General features: G+C 37.9%; 1 protein-coding gene across 4 annotated transcripts in view; it reads right to left on the bottom strand.

Annotated features, from left to right (window-relative positions):
- Positions 1–21,240, bottom strand: part of ubr1.L (ubiquitin protein ligase E3 component n-recognin 1 L homeolog) — an 81,791-nt gene that overhangs the window by 21,564 nt on the left and 38,987 nt on the right. For 2 of the 4 annotated variants that reach the window (XM_018231054.2, XM_018231055.2), the window contains exons 13-35: positions 20,998–21,155; positions 20,104–20,203; positions 18,618–18,746; positions 17,841–18,021; positions 16,492–16,553; positions 14,996–15,106; positions 14,628–14,693; positions 14,207–14,311; positions 13,684–13,747; positions 12,400–12,524; positions 12,148–12,200; positions 11,527–11,629; positions 11,090–11,138; positions 10,177–10,331; positions 8,935–9,034; positions 7,816–7,925; positions 7,541–7,627; positions 7,052–7,260; positions 6,016–6,221; positions 5,562–5,655; positions 1,912–2,064; positions 1,139–1,236; positions 619–709 (exon numbers count right to left, since the gene is read on the bottom strand). In XM_018231054.2, the coding sequence (XP_018086543.1) occupies positions 619–709; positions 1,139–1,236; positions 1,912–2,064; positions 5,562–5,655; positions 6,016–6,221; positions 7,052–7,260; positions 7,541–7,627; positions 7,816–7,925; positions 8,935–9,034; positions 10,177–10,331; positions 11,090–11,138; positions 11,527–11,629; positions 12,148–12,200; positions 12,400–12,524; positions 13,684–13,747; positions 14,207–14,311; positions 14,628–14,693; positions 14,996–15,106; positions 16,492–16,553; positions 17,841–18,021; positions 18,618–18,746; positions 20,104–20,203; positions 20,998–21,155 (2,609 nt within the window). The remainder of the gene's footprint in view (positions 1–618; positions 710–1,138; positions 1,237–1,911; positions 2,065–5,561; positions 5,656–6,015; positions 6,222–7,051; positions 7,261–7,540; positions 7,628–7,815; positions 7,926–8,934; positions 9,035–10,176; positions 10,332–11,089; positions 11,139–11,526; positions 11,630–12,147; positions 12,201–12,399; positions 12,525–13,683; positions 13,748–14,206; positions 14,312–14,627; positions 14,694–14,995; positions 15,107–16,491; positions 16,554–17,840; positions 18,022–18,617; positions 18,747–20,103; positions 20,204–20,997; positions 21,156–21,240) is intronic. The other 2 variants (XM_018231057.2, XM_018231058.2) reach the window with 1 other exon arrangement.

Here is a 21,240-nt window from a genome sequence, read left to right as displayed (position 1 = left end):
GAGCCAGCGCTTTAGGATGGAACTAATTTCTGGCAGGCTGTTGTTTCTCCTACTCAATGTAACTGAATGTGTCTCAGTGGGACCTGGATTTTACTATTGAGTGCTGTTCTTGGATCTACCAGGGAGCAGTTATCTAGTGTTAGGGGAGCTGCTATCTGGTTACCTTCCCATTATTCTGTTATTAGGCTGCTGGGGGGGGGAAAGGGGGGGTGATGTCCCTCCAGCTTGCAGTACCGCAGTAAAGAGTGGCTGAAGTTTATCAGAGCACAAGTCACATGACTGGGGGCAGCTGGGAAACTGACAATATGTCTTATATGTCCCATGTCAGATTTCAAAATTAAAAATAAAAAAAATCTGTTTGCTCTTTTGAGAAACGGATTTGAGTTCAGGTTTCTGCTGGAGCAGCACTTTTAACTGATGCGTTCTGGAGAAAAAAAAATTCCCATGACAGTATACACTGCGATATTTTCTTGTTTCCTAGCGCTATAATGAAACAACAGAGAATGGCAATGTGGCAAGCACTGATTATTATCGGACTCTCAACAAATAAGAAACAGGCTTTTCTGTCTTTGCTGAATCTCATTCCCCACATAACAGATTTAACATAGAATGACTTACGGAGCCTGCACGCCAAAGCTCAAGATGGAACGGAACTCATAATTCTGGTCTTGATGAATTTGACAGAATTCAGGAGTGATTGGCTTTGTTCCTAAGAGAAAATAATTTGGGGGAACAGATCAGTGTGGGTGCTGTTTACACTTAAAAAATAAATACTGTAAATAAATTCACCACTTTTATAGACAATGGCATGAGTAAGAGCATTTTATAATATAACTCAGTTGATTGCATGTCTTGAAAATGCATAGTATTTACAACCACTGTTTTTATTGATTACAGAAGCCTTCATAGGATCAAAAATGAATGGTAATACAATTGAAAAAGAACAGGCTTCAAAACAAGTCAATCTCAGTAAGAAGATTAATTTTTCTTTTTCCTTAATGGAATATGTTTTCCATCATGATATAGATGACCAAGCTCTGTATGAGGAATAAATAAGGAGGGGAGCTGTTATGTTTTAGATGCCTCTCTCATTGCATTCAATTACCCTTCCTAGTCTAATTAAATAAAGCATAGGGACCTTTGATGGTGTTGAAATTATAACCGGATATCCTGGCAGCCACTATATCCAACCAGTGAGGAAGTGAGAAAACACAGTTTATGGCTTCAGCATCCACACTGCAAAAAAAAATTCAGACTATTTTTTAGCACAACTTGGATACACAGTGCTGTACAGGGAACTATACAAACAGGAACACATACATGTTGAGAATGACAAGATCAAGAATTAACAGAAAAAACAGATCAATGAGTTTTCTGCCCTGAAGACATAATAATCCTAGTAGGTGGGTAACATAAAGACACATATAAAATGGTAGTATGTGCAGCAGTTCATAAGTGCCTACAAGGGAAGATTCTCTATTAAGTAATTAAGCTTAAAATTCCAGGTTAAGGAGCACCAACAGAGAAAAGTTTAAGGTAGGATACAGTAATGGAATTGGGTGGTGAAACCAGGTGGTGGCTCTTAAAGGATGCAAGGACAAGCAGATGAAGATGCAAGTATATGCATATGAATGACAAGCTTATATATATCTATAATGTATACTATCTTACAGATAAATATTCCTATGTAAATCATCAAAACTTATAATACTGCATAAAGGATTATAATCCTTATTAAAGGAATTTAAAAAAATCATTTGGATATTGCTTTAAAGCAGTTTATTATGGAAAAACATAAAAAATACAGTATCTCAACTTCAAGGTAAAAATTCACATATTTTACATTTGTTTCTTACAGCTGTAGTTTTCTTGGTAAAGGCTAAACTAAGTATAGTAGAAATTGATAATTACCTTTTTATTTGCTGTGCAACATGAGGGATGATAGGTATAACAGTGTTACAGTGGCATTTGCATAGGGGACATAGGTATTCGCCATTTCCAAGGTCAAAAATTAGCTCCACATGAAGACGCTGCTGAGTATTTTTCTGCATTGCCTCAAAGAACCTGATGACAACAAGCCAGAATTAGCGCAAATGGCACAATGAAGTTTAATACAACACTGAATATTGTTGTTATCTAAAATCACCTAAAGAATAAAAGTGCTTGTGGTTTCTAACTGGCAATATACTATTTTAGCTTAAAAAAAAAAAAAAAAAAAAAAAAAAAAAGATTTTGTGTACTCACCATTAAATTTCTTTCACCGCAGTCGCTTGGGGGACACAGGGACAGTAGGGTATAGCTAGTACCACTAGGAGGCAGGACACAACTAGGAAAAAAAAAACTGTCTCCTCCTCTACTGGCTACTATACCCCACCCCCGCAGGCTGAAATTAGCTCAGTTTGTAGCAAAGTCAACAGGAATTGAAAAATATAATCGGAGTGCTGCTGAAATATATTTAGAAGTATGGATCGGACCTGAGCAGAGTCACAGTCGGCACCCGACGCTAAAAAAGGCGGTAAGGATTGTGTAGCACTACTTTGTGTGTTTGTGGCGGCTAGGACTAAGGGATCCCTGTAGCGAGCCAGGAAGGCTGGAAACTTCCAATTGTGTAGGGTCACCATGAGGTCCACCTCTGGCATTCCCCACATCTGTGTTATCTCGTGAAACACTTCACCCTTCAGAGACCACTTGCCTAGGTCTATAGACAGTCTGCTTAGGAAATCTGCCTGCTAGTTTAACAGACCTGGGATGTGTATGGTTGACAGGAGGGTTTGATGGTTTTCTGCCCATTGTAATATGAGCTTTATCTCATTTAGAGCCCCTCTGCTTCTTGTGCCACCTTGGTGGTTGATATACGCCACCGCTGTAGAATTGTCCATCTGTATCTTTTCAGCTCAATCCGTTAGATTGAGTTGCCAATGGAGGAGACCTAACTGGATTGCTGGGATCTAGAGTAGATTTATCTGGAATTTTCTTTTCGCCCGAGTTCCACACTCCTTGTGCTGTTTGTCCTTTGAGGCCTGCTCCCCAACCGAACAGACTTGAGACTGTTGTGAGGATGCACCTGTGTGGTTCTCCGAGTGGTCTGCCTGAAGTGAGGTGTGTTGTCTCTAGCCACCAGAGTAGTGACAACCTTGCCCTGCGGGTGAGACGGATATCCTGGAGCAAGGAATTCCGTTTCCATGTCATTATAATGTTCCATTGGAGCTCTCTGAGGAGCAATTGGGTGAATGGTACTGCTTCTATAAAGGAGACTATGAGGAAGGGAGATCCTCTGTGTCCGAGTGTTGAATTGCATGCAGAGGAAAACCATGGATTGGCTGGGAGTCACTGAAGACTTGGACAGGTTTAGGACACAACCTAGTTTCTGTAGTTTGTCAAGGGTGATCTTGAGTGAACGTTGTGCCTCTGGAAGGGAGGGCTCCTTGATCAGTAAGTCGTGTAGGTAGGGCGTGATGGAGACTCCCGCACTGCTTATCACTGCTGTGGCTACGGCCATGATCTTGGTAAAGACCAAGATCATGGACCAAGATGTTAGCCCAAGATGTTAGCCTAATAATTTGAGAAACAAAACAGAACATTCTAAACCAAATATCTGATGCTGATGTTAGCCCAATGGGGAGACTTGTAAACTGAAAATGCCAGTTTTGGACGGCAAATCTCAAGTATCTATGATAAGGATGGAAAATGGGTACATGCAAATATGAATCCTTTATATCCAGAGATATCAGAAACTGTCCAGGAGACATCGCTGCTATGACCGATCTGAGGGACTCCATCTTGAATTTCCTTGGCCAAAGCAATTTATTTAGTTCTTTGAGATCCAAGATGGGCCGGGCTGACCCATTCCTTTTAGGTACCACAAAAAGTTTTGCGTAGTATCCTTTGAAACAGTCTCCGGAGTAGGGACGTGCCGGATGCGGTAAAGAGCGAACGCAGGAGGCTCTCTAGTTTTTTGTCCATTGAGTCTGTGAAGGAAGAGGCATCAGGTACTGGTAGGGCTGCATTTTTGGAAAGTCAAGATACAGGAGCATCCACTGAGGGTGGTTTGCCGGTAGTGGAGGCGTGGGGGGAAAACCCAGGGATAGACCTGGCGTCTGAAAAAAAAACCTACCCCCAGTAATGAGTTGCCAGAGAGGGAGTCCCTTATGAATATCAGGGCCATTAGAAGCATAGCGCAGCGGTAAAAGGCTGTGGGGAAAATAAAAACATACCCCTGGCCTGTGTTCTGTCCTCCGGTCAGCTCTCTTTATTTGCCTGAAATAAAGAATACTTTGTTATGCTGAATGGTCTGTGCAAGTACTCCAAGACCCCTGGAGGCAGATTCCATGCTGGATGGTGTCATTAGGTGACCTCTACTCAGTGTAGAGGGTTTGAACATCCCCTATTGTCAGTCTAGCTGAGCCATAATGATCCAATAAGGAAAGAAAATTAATATGTCCTATCCTCCTGAGGACACAACTAAAACTGAGCTAATCTCTGTCTGCTAGGGGTATAGCAAGTAAAGGAGGAGCCAGTTTTTTCCTAGTTGTGTCCTGCCTCCTAGTGGTACTAGCTATACCCCACTGTCCCTGTGTCCCCAAAGCAGACCTGGAGAAATGTACATATTACAGTATCAATTATCAATGCATAGTAAATAGGTGATAATGGTGATTACAGTGATCATGTAGCAGGGGAGTCCCCAAATGTTTTTTTGCCCATCAGCCACATTCAAAAAAAATAAATAAAAAGAGTTGGAGAGTAACACAAGCATGCAAAAAGTCCCTGGGGTACCAAATAAGGGCTGTGGTGAGCTATTTGGTAGCCCCTAAGTGGACTGGCATTCAACAGGAAGCTTTGTTTGGCAGTACATCTTATTTTTATACAACCAAAACTTTCCTCCAAGCCAGGAATTCAAAAATAAGCACCTGCTTTGAGGCCACTGGGAGCAACATCCGAGGGGTTGGTAAGCAACATGTTGTTAGTGAGCCACTGGTTGGGGATCACTATGTAGCATACAGTTGGTAGTCAGTACATAGAAGAGAGTCAATTACAGGTTTTAGCAAACTAAAATGGAAAAGTAGAAGAACTAGAATATCAAGGAAAGATTGTGGTGGTCACTGGTCACTTTCCTGGATAAGGGATATTTTTGTAATTTGGATCACCATACCTTAAGCCTGCTAAAAATAATGTAAACATTAAAAATTGTTTTACTATCAATATGGATATTCATGTAGCTTAATTACCAAAGTCCAAGGTGTTGTTTTATAATTACAGAAAATAAGGAAATCACATTTAAAAATCCTTAAAATGCATTCTATGGGACGGCTTTCCTATAAAGATTCCTGGATAACGTATTTCTGGATACAGGATCCCAAACCTGTAAACAGATTTACATTTTTTAAGGGGAATGTTAAGTCTATTTCCTTGGGGGCATTGTTAGGAGTAAACTGTGTAAAAAACTGTCTAGGCCAGTGGAAAAAAAACTGCCAGCACTTTGCTATCATTTTACTTATTTCCCTACCAGCGTCCCAGGAGCATAATGAGGTATTAGACTTCAAGAACACAAAACTGACACTTACTTTTGCCAGCACACAACATGCATTACATGGCCGCAGCTGCCTGTATGGGTTCCATACAACATCTCTGGGTTTGTAAAAAGTGGATCAAATGTTTCTGGGAAGCAAAATCAGTTATAAAATGTTATAAGTTTTAAAAATGTTTTTCGTAATTTGAGAAACAAAACAGAACATTCTAAACCAAACATCAACATATATTAATGTGACTGCACCCACTTAATTATATATTGTAGTTTAAATCTGAAGGAGTCAAAAGTGTAAATCCTCTACAGACAGATTATTTTTTTTAAATGCCAGCCTAATGTTGTAGATCTACAGCTGGAATTCTACATGGCTTTTAATGAATATGCCAGTTATAAGATTCCAAAATATTAGCCTTATGTAATTATATCATCATTAAAAGTCAACTTTATAAATCAAAATTAACGAAATTCTAGATAGCAGAGTGCATACAAACCTCCTGTGTGTGCAACCACTTTGCCACGAGTTTGAGACAATGCTGTAGACTTCTGAACACAGGCAGTTAGCACCATTGTAGGCTTGTCCAATCTAACCTCCTGTTCTTCTTGACAGAGGATACATGTAAGAACATCTTTGCTGGGCACTGTGGGGCCACGTTTTGGCCCTAGTACAACCTTAGATCCTTCCTCTGCTAATAACGGGCTAAACAAAAGTTAATTTATTAGTTTAAAAAAAAATACTTTGGAATTTTGCAGAGTTAGCATAAAACATATAATTGTTACAATTAGCTGGCAGACTGACTATCTACAGGGGGTAAATGTCAACAGGACATCATCTAATTGTTCTAAGGTTCTTAGAAATGTGATACAGGGTTTTATATCAAGGCAACTCATACTTAATGTTTACTAATGGGAGGGGGGTTAGTAAACTGAAACCAAAATATCGGTGGCTCCATGCCAGATATATAAAAGGAAGAATGGACAACCTGGCAATATGGGCATCTAAAATAGCAGATAAAATTTAGTGTACTTATATGGGCTCTGTTTCAGCTACAATGGAAATGTTTAGCCTTATAGTTAAAAAAAAAAACTAATTAAAAAAAACAGTCACTTTTCTAAATAAACTACCCACTACCACAAGTTTTAGTTGTGCTGCAATAATGTACTGTACAATTTACAGGGGCATTTCTAGGGCTCTGGCTGCCTTGAAGCGGCCTTTTGGATTTTCGATGCAACTGCACTCTCTGCAATCAAAGAGCTGAAATTCCGATTTAAAAATCGGAATTCCGGCTTTTGAATTTACCAGGAGCGGCTTTTTTGTGGCTTGTAGGCTGCTTCATGAGAAAGCATAGGGGATCTATAACAATGCTAAACTTGGCAGACTTCAATAGCCTGTAGGAAGCATCAGCAATGGAGAGCAGTATAGGTGGGAAGAGTAAGAACTGCAGACATGCCATGGTATCTAAATAAAGAAACAAGCACAAGTAAACAGACAAGCACACAGTAAAGGAGTTGTTGAGCTCAAGCCATTACCTCTCTTCTACAGGACTAGTGCTATCATGTACTTCCACAGTGGTGTCATATAGAAGTTTGTTTGTTTCAATGAAATTTTTCTGTAAAGCCGACATCTGTGCCATAATCTTCTGGCGGTGGAGCCGGGCCGCCTCCGCTTTCCTTTTGCGCTTCTCCTTCTCTAGGGGGCTTTGTCCCTGAAAAGTGAGAACCATGGAAGTCATGGAAGCCTCACAGAGCAAAGTCAGACAATGAAGTAGTATATTACTTTGTCTAAAGCAGCAAATGCATTTAAACTGAACTGTTAATATGGAAAAGGGTTTCCTCCAAGTACTTGGGTTCCCTCACATACTCCAAAAGAAATACTAACTAAAATCATTAAGATCATTAGATTACATATTCCACCACAGTTAGCAATATCCATAAAATGAGATTAAAATTCTTGAGTTAAACAGGACAAATAGGGAAATTGCAGAAACAAGAAGATAAAAACTTCTTAATTCACAATACCTCTTCAGCTTTTACAACGTCAGAAGGTGCACCTGTGGGAACGGTGTGACTGGATGCCTCTCTCAGACCTTTTACGGTTTCAAATAGCTGGAATGAAATGAAATGAGTTATTTAGATGCCAAATGCTACAAAGTATTTGCTATGAGACGGCACACGATTTTGAATGAGAAAGCACACGATTGAGAAAGTTGTTTATACCCTTCAATACACTAGATCTAGAAATGAGGTATGGCAGCAGGATATTGCAGATATCTCCCAAAGGAAAGGTGACTTACTTGCCGCACCCAAATGATCATGTCTTTCTGGGCCTCCAGCTGTGTAATGCTCTTTAGCTTCTCCAGCAGTGTCACAAGACTTTCTGCATTTAGATCTGCAGTCCCGACCCCTGTGCAAGGAAAGATCAAAGACTTACTTCAAAGGAGTGGTTCACCTTTAAGTTAACTTTTAGTGTATCATAAAATTGTTAATTCTAAGTAACTTTGCAACTGGCCTTCATTTTTTATAGTTTTTGAATTATTTTCCTTTTTCTTTTGACTCATTCTAGCTTTCAGATGGGAATCACTGACCTAAAATGCTTTGTAAGGCTATAAATGTATTGCTATTGCTACTTTTCATTACTCAACTTATTATATTCAGGCCCTCTCCTATTCATATTCCCATATCTAATTTAAATCAATGCATTGTTGCTATGGTAATTTGGATCCTAGCATCCAGATTGCTGAAACTGCAAAATGGAGAGCTTCTGAATAAAAAGCTAAATAACTAAAAAATAAAAAATTTACTAAAACTCAATTGAAAGATGAACAACCCCTTTAATGTTATTTCCACTCAGTTTGATCATTTCACTTACTGCTACTACAACAAATATATTTAAAAAATACAGCATTTTCCCATCCTTATGTGAGAATTTATAAGACATGATGGTGCACTCATCAACTAATAACAAGATGCCATGAGATACAGGTGGTCAACAGAACAGTGGAAACATCCTGTATTATTGTCAAATTATCTTTGCTTTACTGCTTTTTTTTTACTGCTTTACTGCAGCAGTAACTTATGGGCATTATACAATGAAAGGCCCACGTCTGTGCATTAAATGCATTCTGTGATGTGAATTGTATCTATGAAAATGGCAGAAATAAGAAGAGATAGTGTTGGTTCTTCACAAACTTTAGAGCTTATGTAGCCATCCCACTTATAACAGATGATATTGTTAATAAGCAAAAAAGATGGTATAATTACTGCTTGATTGAAGAACAGATGGATTAATCCTTACACTTTTCAGAATCCTGTATGCATATTATGATCATTTGTAATGGCAAATAAGACAAATAAGAGACTGATGCCTGACATGGCTGCCAAGCAAGACTAAAGGCTTTCTACAGATAACTTACTTGTTGCCTTATGATAGAAGTGGAATGTTACTTCATTTTCAGCAGCCCTCTGTAGCTGTTGCTTCTCTTCTAATAAACCCAGGGCTATAATATGGAGAGCCTGCACAGCATTCAAAATTGATTTCATTAAGGCAGCAGACATGCAAGGAAAGGCTAATAACAAACACACAACACATGTACCAATAGTTTAGACTTAGAGTACACTTGGATTGTATGAGTTCAGATTCCATTTGGACTATTCATTGGCTTAACATGTCTTGTAACCAACCTTTTTTAGGTGTGAGCCACATTCAAATGTAAAAAGAGTTGTGGAGCAACGAAAGCATGAAAAAGTCCTTTGGGGTGCCAAATAAGGGCTGTGATTTGCTACTAGGTAGCTCCTATGTGGACTGGCAGCACACAAGAGGCTCTACTTGGCACTGTACTTCGTTTTTTTGCAACTAAAACTACTTGCTTCCAAGCCTGGCATTTAAAAATTAGTACCTGCTTTGAGGACACGGAGAGCAACATCCAAGGGGTTGGAGAGCAACATGTTGCTTACAAGCTACTGGTTGGGGATCACTGCACTAGAACATTAGAACTGGCATATTCTTATTGCTTATACTGCTGAAACCCATGTAAATACAGAAGGGTGCATTTTTTTCACAGTTACTTTTTTTTAGATAATTAGGATAGGGCAATTCTAATGTTAGTCTATAGGAAGGAATTTTTGTATGTTTTTCTCATGAGAGACATGGTGTCTGTTTTATACAGCTATCAATGTATTTAATTTCAATCAATCAATGAATATGTTGTGCATAAATGTCCCAAGCATAGAAATCTGTTTTCTGGATGCTGGGTGACAAACCTTCCAGCTGAATAATACTTTCAGGACAGGTTGGATGGCAACAAAATAAGAAGGCAAATAATAAATAGTTCAATAATCACTGCATAATAACAGGTCAGGTGATTATTGCTTGGAAGCGCACTCTGCCACGTTTTTTAAACAACAAGTTCCTACTTCAGTTGAACAATTAAAGTCTATAGAAACTCAATTGAGAGAATTTTTGCTACCCAGCCCAGAGCTGGGAATCATACAGGCGGCAAAACCACAGAAATAGGAGTACTGGGTCATGAAAATTTTAGCAGGTATCATTAATTATTGAAATAACAATGAATGATTTCTGAAGAAACATTCAGTCTTATGCCATTGCTTTCAGCACTGAACAGTCACATAAATAGAACAATATGAGGCCACCGTACCATTTGTATTATGCCTTCTGTCCACATGATTGGATCTTCCTCTGTGGCTCTCTGCAGGACGGTTTGTAGAATATGCATCATAACATCACAGCTCAGGAGGTTGATCACATTTCGGAAAGCTGAACTGAAATCGGGAGGAGCAGGAGGGACTAATGCTGCATGAATGACAGGAAGACAGAATTCATGGCATGTTTGCAAAAGTCTTAGTTCCCCAGCAAAGACAGGTCTGTTAATCAGCTGCCTTGTCTTACATTGTATCAACAGTCTGAGCCACCAGGGCAGAGGATAGAAAGGGACAGACAAACACTGTTTTAAATAGCATTACATATACAAACACCATAGAAAATTTGTAATGAATGTATATTGCGCAGTTGCTTTGAATTGTGTTTTATTTTACTAGGCAAAAAATTATTTTTTGGCCTGACATTCCCTTCAGAAAACATGTAATGCTTGTGTTTCAATAAAGCTTTTAATTTTACAAACTTATATACATAACCTTATATACGTGAGGATTTTGCATATTGTATTAACCTTTCTCCAGTTAACACAGTCATCTGAATATTTAAGCCATGCAATATTTATAAAAGTGGTTTGCAAAATTAATGAGAAAACGTAATTTAGACATACTGCAGTAGGTATGTCAACATAACAGGGCCAAGCCATAATAGCAACTGCCACAGGCTATAGTACATGCCCCAGAGCCCTGCATCTGGGTTCATACACAGCTGCACCCTGGCACGTTGCTCTAAAGACCTTGCCCCTTTTTCTCATTATTCCTCTATTTGTATCACTTATAAAACCAGCACAACGATTAAGATGTAGGATTTCACAGATGCCCACTTGACCATTTTACCCCATAAAGTTTTGCAGCAAATGATGTCCAAGAAACCTTTTTTAATGTACACAGATGTACCTTCTGAGCTGTTTTCTTGTTTTCGCCTTTTCTTCTGTGTGTGTTCCGCCTAAAGAAAACAAACATAGCTCTGATTTAGAAAAGGGAGTCAGTGTATTGGGAGGCAGAGAAAGAGAGAGAGAGATGCAGCAACATATTACTGGAGACTCCACCTTCATATTCAATCTACTTTCTTGCCTTGGTACAGTAGCCCTTTAAGACAGCTACTGGGCCAGAAAGTCTTTTTCAGAAGTTGCCAATATCTTAAACTAGGTTAAAATAAATCAAACACTGTTTTAGTGTGAAGCCAAGGTACCAGTTTGATTGGGGTACACTTTGGGTCAAACAGCTGCTATAGCTCCCACCCATACAGACAAAATGAAGGCCACGAACACCATGTTCCCTCATAGACAGAAGAGGGACCTTTTACAAAGTAACAGAGGAGAATAAAATCTTACCTTGCTGCGCTGTGTTTTGGTGTAATGATAAAAGAACACATTAAATTGATCAAGGTATTCAGCCTTCAGTTCATAAACACCGTGTCCTGATACACCCGGCTTTCTACATGCAACAGATAAACTGTGTATCAATAGGTTGTTTATATCTAATTAAATGTATTGTATTAAACATAAATTCTTAGTTACAACTGACACAATCTGCCTAGTTTGTAACTGGTACTGTAAAGCAGTAAATAAATAATCCTACACACTTTACACTTAATAAATAACCATTAAATCAAATTTCAGGCAAATTCATCAATGTAAAAGTGTAAAAGATACAATATGTGTGTTGCACAATTTGGTACATTTTCCCCCTTTGTGTAACTTTACACAAAGTTACATGGCTATATCCATATACATAATCCCTTCCTAATCTCAGACATGTGAAGAAGCGCAAGGCTGATTTTCCGTAGATTGTTCTAAGAGACAGAACCAGAAAGGGTGCAGAAAGGGCCAGAGAAATACTAATTTCAATTGCAATTACTATTAAACATTTTAAATAAATACATGTATATTGTAAAGTTGCATAGAATGATATACCCTTCAAGAAAATGAACACAAATAATATTTGAATCTTACTTAAAAGTGGCAACTTTAGTGATGAGTTTGTCCAGGCATATGTCAGTGTTGTCCTGCAAACAAAGATATGTTTAGGGTAAATCTATGTCATGCAGAAATGCTTCCTTGCATTTAGCAACTAGAGGTTTAATACAACAACACAACATGGAGACAGATATTAGACTTTGTACAGCAGGAACAACAATACTACTGTCATTTGTTTTGTGTATAAAGGATAAAATAATGTAACAATAATGTAACTGGAACACTTACAGTCTCTGGTAAAGCCTTGGCAATTGCACTGTGAGCCATGGGTTCCATACAAAGCAGATGGATGATCTCTCTCATAGTGCACTCTTCTTTAGTAACATTGCTAATGCCTGGCACATAGCGCTCACCTAGGAAGGCAGACAATAAAAACTGAAAACCGTTTCCTTAGAACATAACTCTTAACCAAGCTGCTATTTGGCCTACCGAGCTACAGCAAGTTCTACATTTCTACAGCTATTGGGTAACTCTACAGCTACAGAAATGTACACATTGAACCCCAATAATTAGAAAGTATTATAGTTATGTAAAAAGGCTACAGTAAGAACAATGACATGGACGGTGCATGTGTGTGCTAATAAGTGAGTAAAAGGAGTACAAGGCCACATTGAACAAACTTTATACACATTGGATAGAGAATGACAAATATGACGTTCAGTGTGTACATTTGGGTAAATGGATACAACAATAGAATGTTCAGTAGATACAGGGAAACAGACTATTCTTGTGTGGACGGAGAAAAGCAAACAGAATGTTCAGAGCACAAAACAGCAGTTCCCAAACTGTGCACCAGACGTCCAGCAAGGGTAAGATTTGCTAAATTGTCTAGTTGCTCTTTTAGATACCACTAGAAGACCAGTTTTAAAGTTAGTTACCGGGTGATTTGCAGTGAACACTGTACTAGATAATTTCATAATTAATGATGAATGTCTGCTAAACAACATTATCATAACAACACATGTGTTATGAGCAATGGCTGTCCTGATCAAATGTTGATCCTCAAAGGGGTAGGGTGGTTGATTTTTGATGCAAATAGCACAAATGAATAACATTTTACGGCTACAGCTATCAGGGTAATCTTGACTGCAAAATCTTTTGAGACACCTTGTTTTTCTATACTAGCTGCTGGTACTTTTTCATAGGGTAGCGGCTCGCAAACTGTGAGCCTGGTCTTCCATGGGAGGCCTGGAGCAGTGGGCACCGCCTTAAGGCAAGTTAGGTTGAGATTTGGAGAAAAAAGCAAACATATAAAATGGCAAAATTTCAGGTGTCACTGGGCCATTTATTAATCCAATTGTTTCCGGAATGGGATGTTAAACAAGAAACTCTAAAATATACCTTTGGTCATATAGAGCTTTATCAGACAGTAGTTGGTAGTTTATTAGATATTTGGGTGACATATGAATATCAAAGAATGGATATTTTGGATCTATAAGATGTTTATAAGATATTTTTTTTCCCATAACATGTAAGGAACAACATGTAAAAACACTGCTTTTGTGAACTCACCAATAATGCAAATAAGGACATGCAACATTTCCTCGATTAAGATGTTGTGTTGCCTTGCTAGATCCTATGACCAAAAACATAATCAAATGGCATACTTTTCATCAAAAAAGTTTAAGCAGATTCTAAACTTATCTGATGTAATGATGATCTAAGGATCGGGCTGCAACTCTGTCATCACAAAACAAATATGGCAGGTATTTTACCATTTACAAAAGGACAACAAAGTCCCTATTAAACATAGTTTTTTTATATAATTGTGCATGGTACTTTCTATGGCCATCCCCTGTACTCATCAAACTTAGCTGAGTCCTCCAGAAAAACCCTCCTTCTGTCAGCCTTGCAAACAGCACTAAGTTTTCCTGAGGTACTGGATAAGTGAGGTTACCAGAAACCTTGTGGCAGACATTTATCTAAGAGCCAAAAAGCTATTGACAGGGTTCTCTATTTCAGTATAACTTGTTTGTACTGTACTATGAGAATCAGGTCCCAAAGAAAACCAACTCATTATCTTAATTCATCTTACCATGTCTTTGGTGGGCACAGCTACATTAGAGAATGCCTCCTCCAGTTCGTACCTCTGAAGCAGAAGCAGTAGGAAGCTGTTGGGATCCAGGTAGGATGCACCAATCTACACACAGCAAATCATTCAAAGCAACCATGTCATTAACATCATAATAATTTAATTCACAATTAAAATTATTTAAAAACAGGATTATCGGGAAAAAAGAGTGAGTGTGGAAAGGGGATATCATGTTTTGCCAAGGCTCCAGACTTCTAGTAATCAAACAGCATTTCAGCTGTCGCTATATTCTGCTTGGCAAGGCATGTAGAATACCACAGGCACTGCTGGCACATAGCTATACAAAGGAAAGGATAAATCAAAACAAAAAACAGCTACACTAAAACACAATTTACTATATTTATTAAATTTGCGATAACTTTACCTGTAGCATCACAATGTCTTTGTCGTACATCTCCTCCCTGCACTTGACATCGTGATAGTAAAAAACCTAAAAGAAAACATTATCTAACATGACACAGCATAATGAGGTTGAATTAAAACAATTAGGGATCTACATTCCCATTTGAGCATGAAGTTATGTTATATTTATTAACAAAAACCCTTATGATACATGTACATGTATTAACACATAATTGAACTAAAGCAATTTTCCCTTCTCAAAAAATAAATCAGTCCATGGATTTTATACCCAACTAATACTAGTACAGCCATTGCTCTGCTGCATCTCAGCAGCTAATTGCCCCATCAGCATCAGGCATCTTAAGGGATGTTCAATCACTAGATCCATACCTGACTAACAATAGTAAGGCCATTCCTCCGCCACATCTCAGCTGCTACCTGTCCCACCAACACCAGGCATCTCAAGGGATGTTCAATCATTAGTTCCACCTGTAAGTTTTCCTAAATGGAATGAAAATATATGAAAGGTACATTTGTCAGATTGCTTAGCTCTCTGAGACTCATAGGTTTTGCGCCATAAAACATCACTGGAAAAGGATAGGACTACGAAGAATAAATCAAAACACAGATAATTATACAGTGTAATTGTTCTTATTGATAAGTACAGGTGTTATTTTATTTAGTTAAGGCACATTTTATGATCAATTAAGAAACAAGTAACAATTTTGACCAGTAACAATTTTGTTCAGCACGATCCTGCATCTATGTCTGACAAATGCTGGTTTCAATTGTTATTGGATGGCTGAGAAGACCGGATTTATAAAGCCAGCGCCCTTGGGCAGACAGCCTTATCATTTACTACTGTGCCCCCGGAAGAACTCCCTCCCTTTCACGCATGTGTATTTTTCTCATGGGAGTTTTAAATAAATGTAAAATTTCCTGTGCATACTGTTATTCAAAATAAATATGGCTGGGTAGCATGCTGCCCAAGGCCCAGGGCTCTGTGGCTTTTCCACAAGCCCAGGCCTGTGATTGATTGGAGCCTATAGATGAGATATAACCGATAGCCCGGACGAAAAACATAATAATAAGTCCAACTCATAATGATAGATGAAGATACATAAAGATCTTTGTGCTACTAGATTTTATAGAACTGCCAATAAAACAGAATAAGAATAAACAGATTATGCTAATTGGAGTGACACTGCAGGGTATTTATTGCAGAAAGATCTTAATTACAAGTCATTCTGAATTGAAAAAGCCAGTTGGATGACTGGTGAAACGTCTTCAATAAAAACCCAGCAAGTCCAGTTGATTTGACTTATTTCTACAGCTATAATGAGCAAAACATTTTTTTGTCACTAAGGTTATTATTATCAATGTACGACAGATATCTCCTTCACCTTGAGGGCCTCCTACCTCCAGTGCAAAATTTACAGGTTCCAGAACACCACCCACGCTGCATTTAGAGAAGAGAAAAGTACTTGTACCATACTTGCTATACTATTAAAACCGTAATAAATTAGTGTTAGGAAGTTTCTCAGCTATATTAGATCCCATCACTGCATGAACATTATCCCAATGCAAAATCCCATAAATGAGAACATATAGTCAATACATGATCTGCTTTCATTTCTCTATACTTCACACATTAAAACAGGTGGTTTCAGTTTTCATACAGCATGCATGTTAACCTATGCATTATTTGTTATTCTGGCATAGCTCTTTCTTTCCCCTTTTGGGTGATGGTGTTCCTCATGCTTCTTACTTCCATGTGTACATTTAATTAAACCAGTGAACTGAGATTGTAGTCTGTCACACATGATAGCAATTTGCAGACCAACACTGGTGTTACAAGAAGCATAAAATGATAATATGCCTCTTACCGGGGAAAAAATCTCACACAGTCTTGTGATAACACCGGACCTACACATCTGTGCATGTAAACCTGAAACAAAGAGATGAAAATCAAGTTGGCTATCAGTTTTTTTTAGTTTACCTAAAATAGACAATTAAACAAATAGACAGTTGTACATTCTCATGAAATCCACCCCGTGTGAGCAATGGCACTGGCAGATGCAGTTCCAGTCAATGCTCACAAAACACTTAACATATAGGAGCAAATTGGTGTTTTTTTTCCCCATCAGCATTTTCCAATGGCAGAGAAAACGCTGTATGTGATATTAATGGTACAAGGCCCATATTAAATAAACTTGCATAAAATAACCTAGATTTACCACTGAGAATTTGCTGCAATAAGACAGTTCACTTAAAATCAAGTACAGGTATGTATCTGGAAACCCATAATCCATAAAGATCTGAATTACGGGAAGACTGCCTCCCATAGACTCTATTTTATCCATATGATACAAATTTGTAAAAATTATTTTCTTTTTCTCTGTAATAGTAAAACAGTATCTTGAACATGATCCAAACTATGACATAATTAATTCTTAATTGGAAGAAAAACCAGCCTATAAGGTTTATTTAATGTTTACATGATTTTCTAGTAGACTTAAAGGGGACCCGTCACCCAAAGAAATTATTCAAAATCCTATTTTATCACATTAGTCAAGCAAAATGAACTTTAATTACACTATATAAAGTATTTGAATCGTGTTTCCTTCAGTCTGGGATTTCAAAATAACAGCAAGCAGGCAGGAGCCATTTTGTGTACACTGTTATTAAGACAAGCCTAATGTCATCTCAGAATCTTGTCTGTGCACCAGAATGGGGGACCCGATGTCCATTTCCATGCCCTGGATACACAATTAAATGGTAAAGAGAGCGGGGGAATGAGGGGAGAGCAGTGACATTTAGGAAGTGCTAAATGGAAAGTGAAAGTAATTGTCTGCCCCGCCTCTATGCCATTGGCATAGCGGAGGGGCAGACAATATTTGATTGACAGCAGAGATTTTTAAATGAGCTTACAACAGCTATGAACCCTTTAATAAAAAATAGAAATTGAATTTATGTTTAATTTGAAAAGGACTTTTATTATACAGATTTTTGTGTCTGGGTGACAGGTCCACTTTAAGTTATGAAGATACACAGGTCCTGAGCATTCAGGATAACAGGTCCCATACCTGTATTATGTCAGCTGAAGTCAGGGCCACATTAAGGCAAGGGCCAATAACTGGAGAAAATAAATGCTTAATAAAACTTTCTAGGGCTAATTATAAATGACATTAATATTTGTATGGAAGCCTTTTAAAGCATGACTCTAAACACTAACCAGCAAGCATCCGAGAGAGAGGTAGGTGTATGCTGATTGGATCTTTGGACACCTGGTATGGATAGCTTTGGTATGAATGGCCACACATTCTTATCAGCTTCTTTTCTTGGGAAGGGGCCGGGGTGCGACACTGCAGAAGACTCTGATGGCACTCCTTGTATGACTTCAGCAATATATCATCCTTTTTTTTTTGTAAAGGCAAAAGAAGAAGAACAACAAATAAGAACCCTAAGTACTCAAAAAATTTATTGCTTTTCTTTCTTTTGGAAACATTGCAAAAACAACAGCAAATATGCATTTCCATTCTTATAAATCTGAGGCTTGGAGGATCAGTAGTACCTGTTTCAAAACACAAAATGCCCTGTTTGTATTGTTAGGCTGGCCACACATGCACCCAGTTATTTTTTTGTGTAGTTTGGTTTATTTCTGCCCAAACGGTTCAAACCTGTGCATGTATACTGCTCCTATATTATTGATTTGGCTAATCAAACTATAATGCCATCACTGGCCAAGTTGTGTTCAGCAGCAGGGAATTTGAGCATACAATAAAAACAATGATGCCTGCAAATAGAAAGCAGACAAGCAAACACATATTGATGGTGCTGGTTATATAATGCTAGTCTTAAAATATGGGTTATAATCCCTTGCAATGGGGGGATAATTATTGGTATTGTAATGCTTTTTAGTGTGCATGGGAAATGCAGAAAAATATTCAATCAAATCGGCATGACTTTCAAGAAAAGCTGAACATATTAATAATATATAAGGTTTTCTTACATCTGTCGCACACCACTCCTGTATCAGTGTCAATACATTTTTCAGTTGCATCTGCATTGCTATTGCAGCTTCCCAGTCGGAATCCATCTCAACATGCTGTCCCACCATCCTGCTTATCCCTTCCATGCCCTTAAATTGGAACACAAAAATGGAAACATGGGCACATACTCATATATTTTAAGCAGATTTGATGTATATCAAATGCCAAAAGAGAATAAAACCCAGATACTGATAGATATTGCAAGTAAGGGGGTTATTTATTAAAGGTCGAGTTGAGTTTTCTTGGAAAATTCTAGTTTTTAGAAGGTAGTTTCACAAAAAAAAACTTGCATTTTTTGAGAATAATAACCCCTCAAATTTTTCGAGATTTATTATACCCCGAAGCTCCTAAAAGGCAGAATCTGAAAATACTCGAGCTAAAATCTGTCAAATTCATGTAAAAGTCAATGGCAGAGGTCCCTTTAACTATTTGCAGATTTTTTTGCCTTGTTCAGGTGTTTTATGCTGGTTTGAGCTCAAAAACATATGGATATTTTCATAAAGAAGCAAACATTCGAGTATGTTTCAATTGTGAATTTATTCAAGGTAGAAGAAAACTTACAAACTGACCTTTGATAAGTAACCCCCTAAGTGTCAGCATGTTTACTCTGCATACTATATAATGGGGCAATATACTAAAGTCCCAAAGTATATATATAGTTCATTAAACTACACTAACCAATCATCAGGCATTATTGACTGATTTGCTGTTTGAAAGCAAACATCTGATTAGTTGTGATGCTTATATATGCTTTGCACTAGTAATGAATATGTTAAAATGCTTTCTTTAACAATAACAATGAATAGGGCTAAAAATGCCATGTTTTAAATACTGAACTTATTGCACCAGCCTAAAGTTTAAGCTTTCAATAGCAGCAATGACCGAGGACTTCAAACTTATCACAGGGGGTCACCATCTTGGAAAGTGTCTGCGGCACTCACATGCTCAGTGGGCTCTGAGCAGCTGTTGAGAAGCTAAGCTTAGGGGCTGTCACAAATTATCAAGTAGAAAATGAGGTTGGCCTGTAAAATAAGCTGATTATTAAATTTTGATGCTAGTTGCACTGGTTTCCATGCTGCCAAGTAATAATTATCCACACTAATTACTAATCAGCCTCATACTGTGACATTTATATTCTGTGTGTACTGTATATTTTGAGTCGGTCCCTAAGCTCAGTAAGTGACAGCAGCACAGAGCATGTGCAGTGAATCAGCAGAAAAGAAGATGGGGAGCTACTGGGGTATCTTCAGAGGCACAGATCTTCCCTGCTAAAGGGCTGTGGTAGGTTGCCTTGGGCTGGTACAGAAGCCCAAAACATAATGTACAGCATCTGTACCTACTTCTTTAGTTTAACTTTCCTTGTCCTTTAAAACAAACAAAATATGATAGATGTGATATAAAGAATTGTTTTTTTGTTATTGTTCTAACATTGAAAATTACATTTACCTGCATACAGGATAATACATAGAGGAAAGATTTAAATCCCTCCAAAAACTTGGCTTTCAACTTCTTGGACCAGGATGTAGGCTTAGAGATAAGGATATACCTAGAAAAAAACACATGATGAATGACTAACTGGAATGTGCAAAAGAAGGAACATATTGAATACAGATACAGCATTTGCATTAAATAAACTTAATAATATTGCTTTGCAACCAAAAAAACAATATTATTACAGAAAAAAAAGAATTAATGAAAAAAAAGTTGCACCTTGCAATAATTTGGAGCTTTCTGGACATGGGGTTTCTGGATTAAGAGTACCTTATAACAAGGAAACCTTTGATGACTGATAAGGATACTTGCATTTCCTTTAACATTGTGCATAAGCCCAGCAATATATCATATAGTATAATATAGTCTGACCCCTCAAAAGTTTGGCATTTGTAAGTCTGTCGGTACACTTCATATGTCTTTTGGCCATTTACAAAATACGGACTTGTATTTTTAATTATATTATTTAGAGAAACATATTGAAAGTGAAGGTATTCACTGGCTAAAGTGAATCCATTTTACTGCAAGGGATCAATCAACTGAAATCTAAAATCCTTATACAGGTAATTCAAATTTTGAACCCCAGGTCCCCAGCATTCTAGAGAACAGGTCCAGGCCTATACCATTATTAGATACATGTCTACACATGTTTTGGTTCCAAGGGTGAACAAAAAACGAAGCTAAATTAGTATTCATTATTCATATTAATATTCATTTATAGCATTGGAGGTAATCAGTAAAGGTGGCAATGCAAAAAGGTGATGATAGTATGCAGAGGGAAAACTCTTCTGAATAAAGACACCAAGCAGATGGGAGGCAGGAAATGATTACAATGGGTTCTCCACTCACTTGAGGTCAAGGATAATGGCGTATACCATGAAGAAGCGCTCCTGGCTGTAGCCCTGGAAGTTGAACTTATTGTCCGAGTCTAGATATTCTGTTATTATCTCGAGCAAAGTCTCTGTAATCACTTTTATAACATTTTGTTCTTCAATCAGCAGACGTGCCTGTGTGACAAAGTTGTGTGTGCTTGAAACCAAAAAGAATAGCAGTAATAACCTGAACTATTTACTTATTTATCCTGTGCCAAGT

This window comes from Xenopus laevis, chromosome 8L (genome assembly GCF_017654675.1).
Source record: "Xenopus laevis strain J_2021 chromosome 8L, Xenopus_laevis_v10.1, whole genome shotgun sequence".
Lineage (NCBI taxonomy): Eukaryota > Metazoa > Chordata > Amphibia > Anura > Pipidae > Xenopus > Xenopus laevis.
Note: the sequence above shows the minus strand (reverse complement) of the source record. Positions and strands in the feature narration are given on the sequence as shown.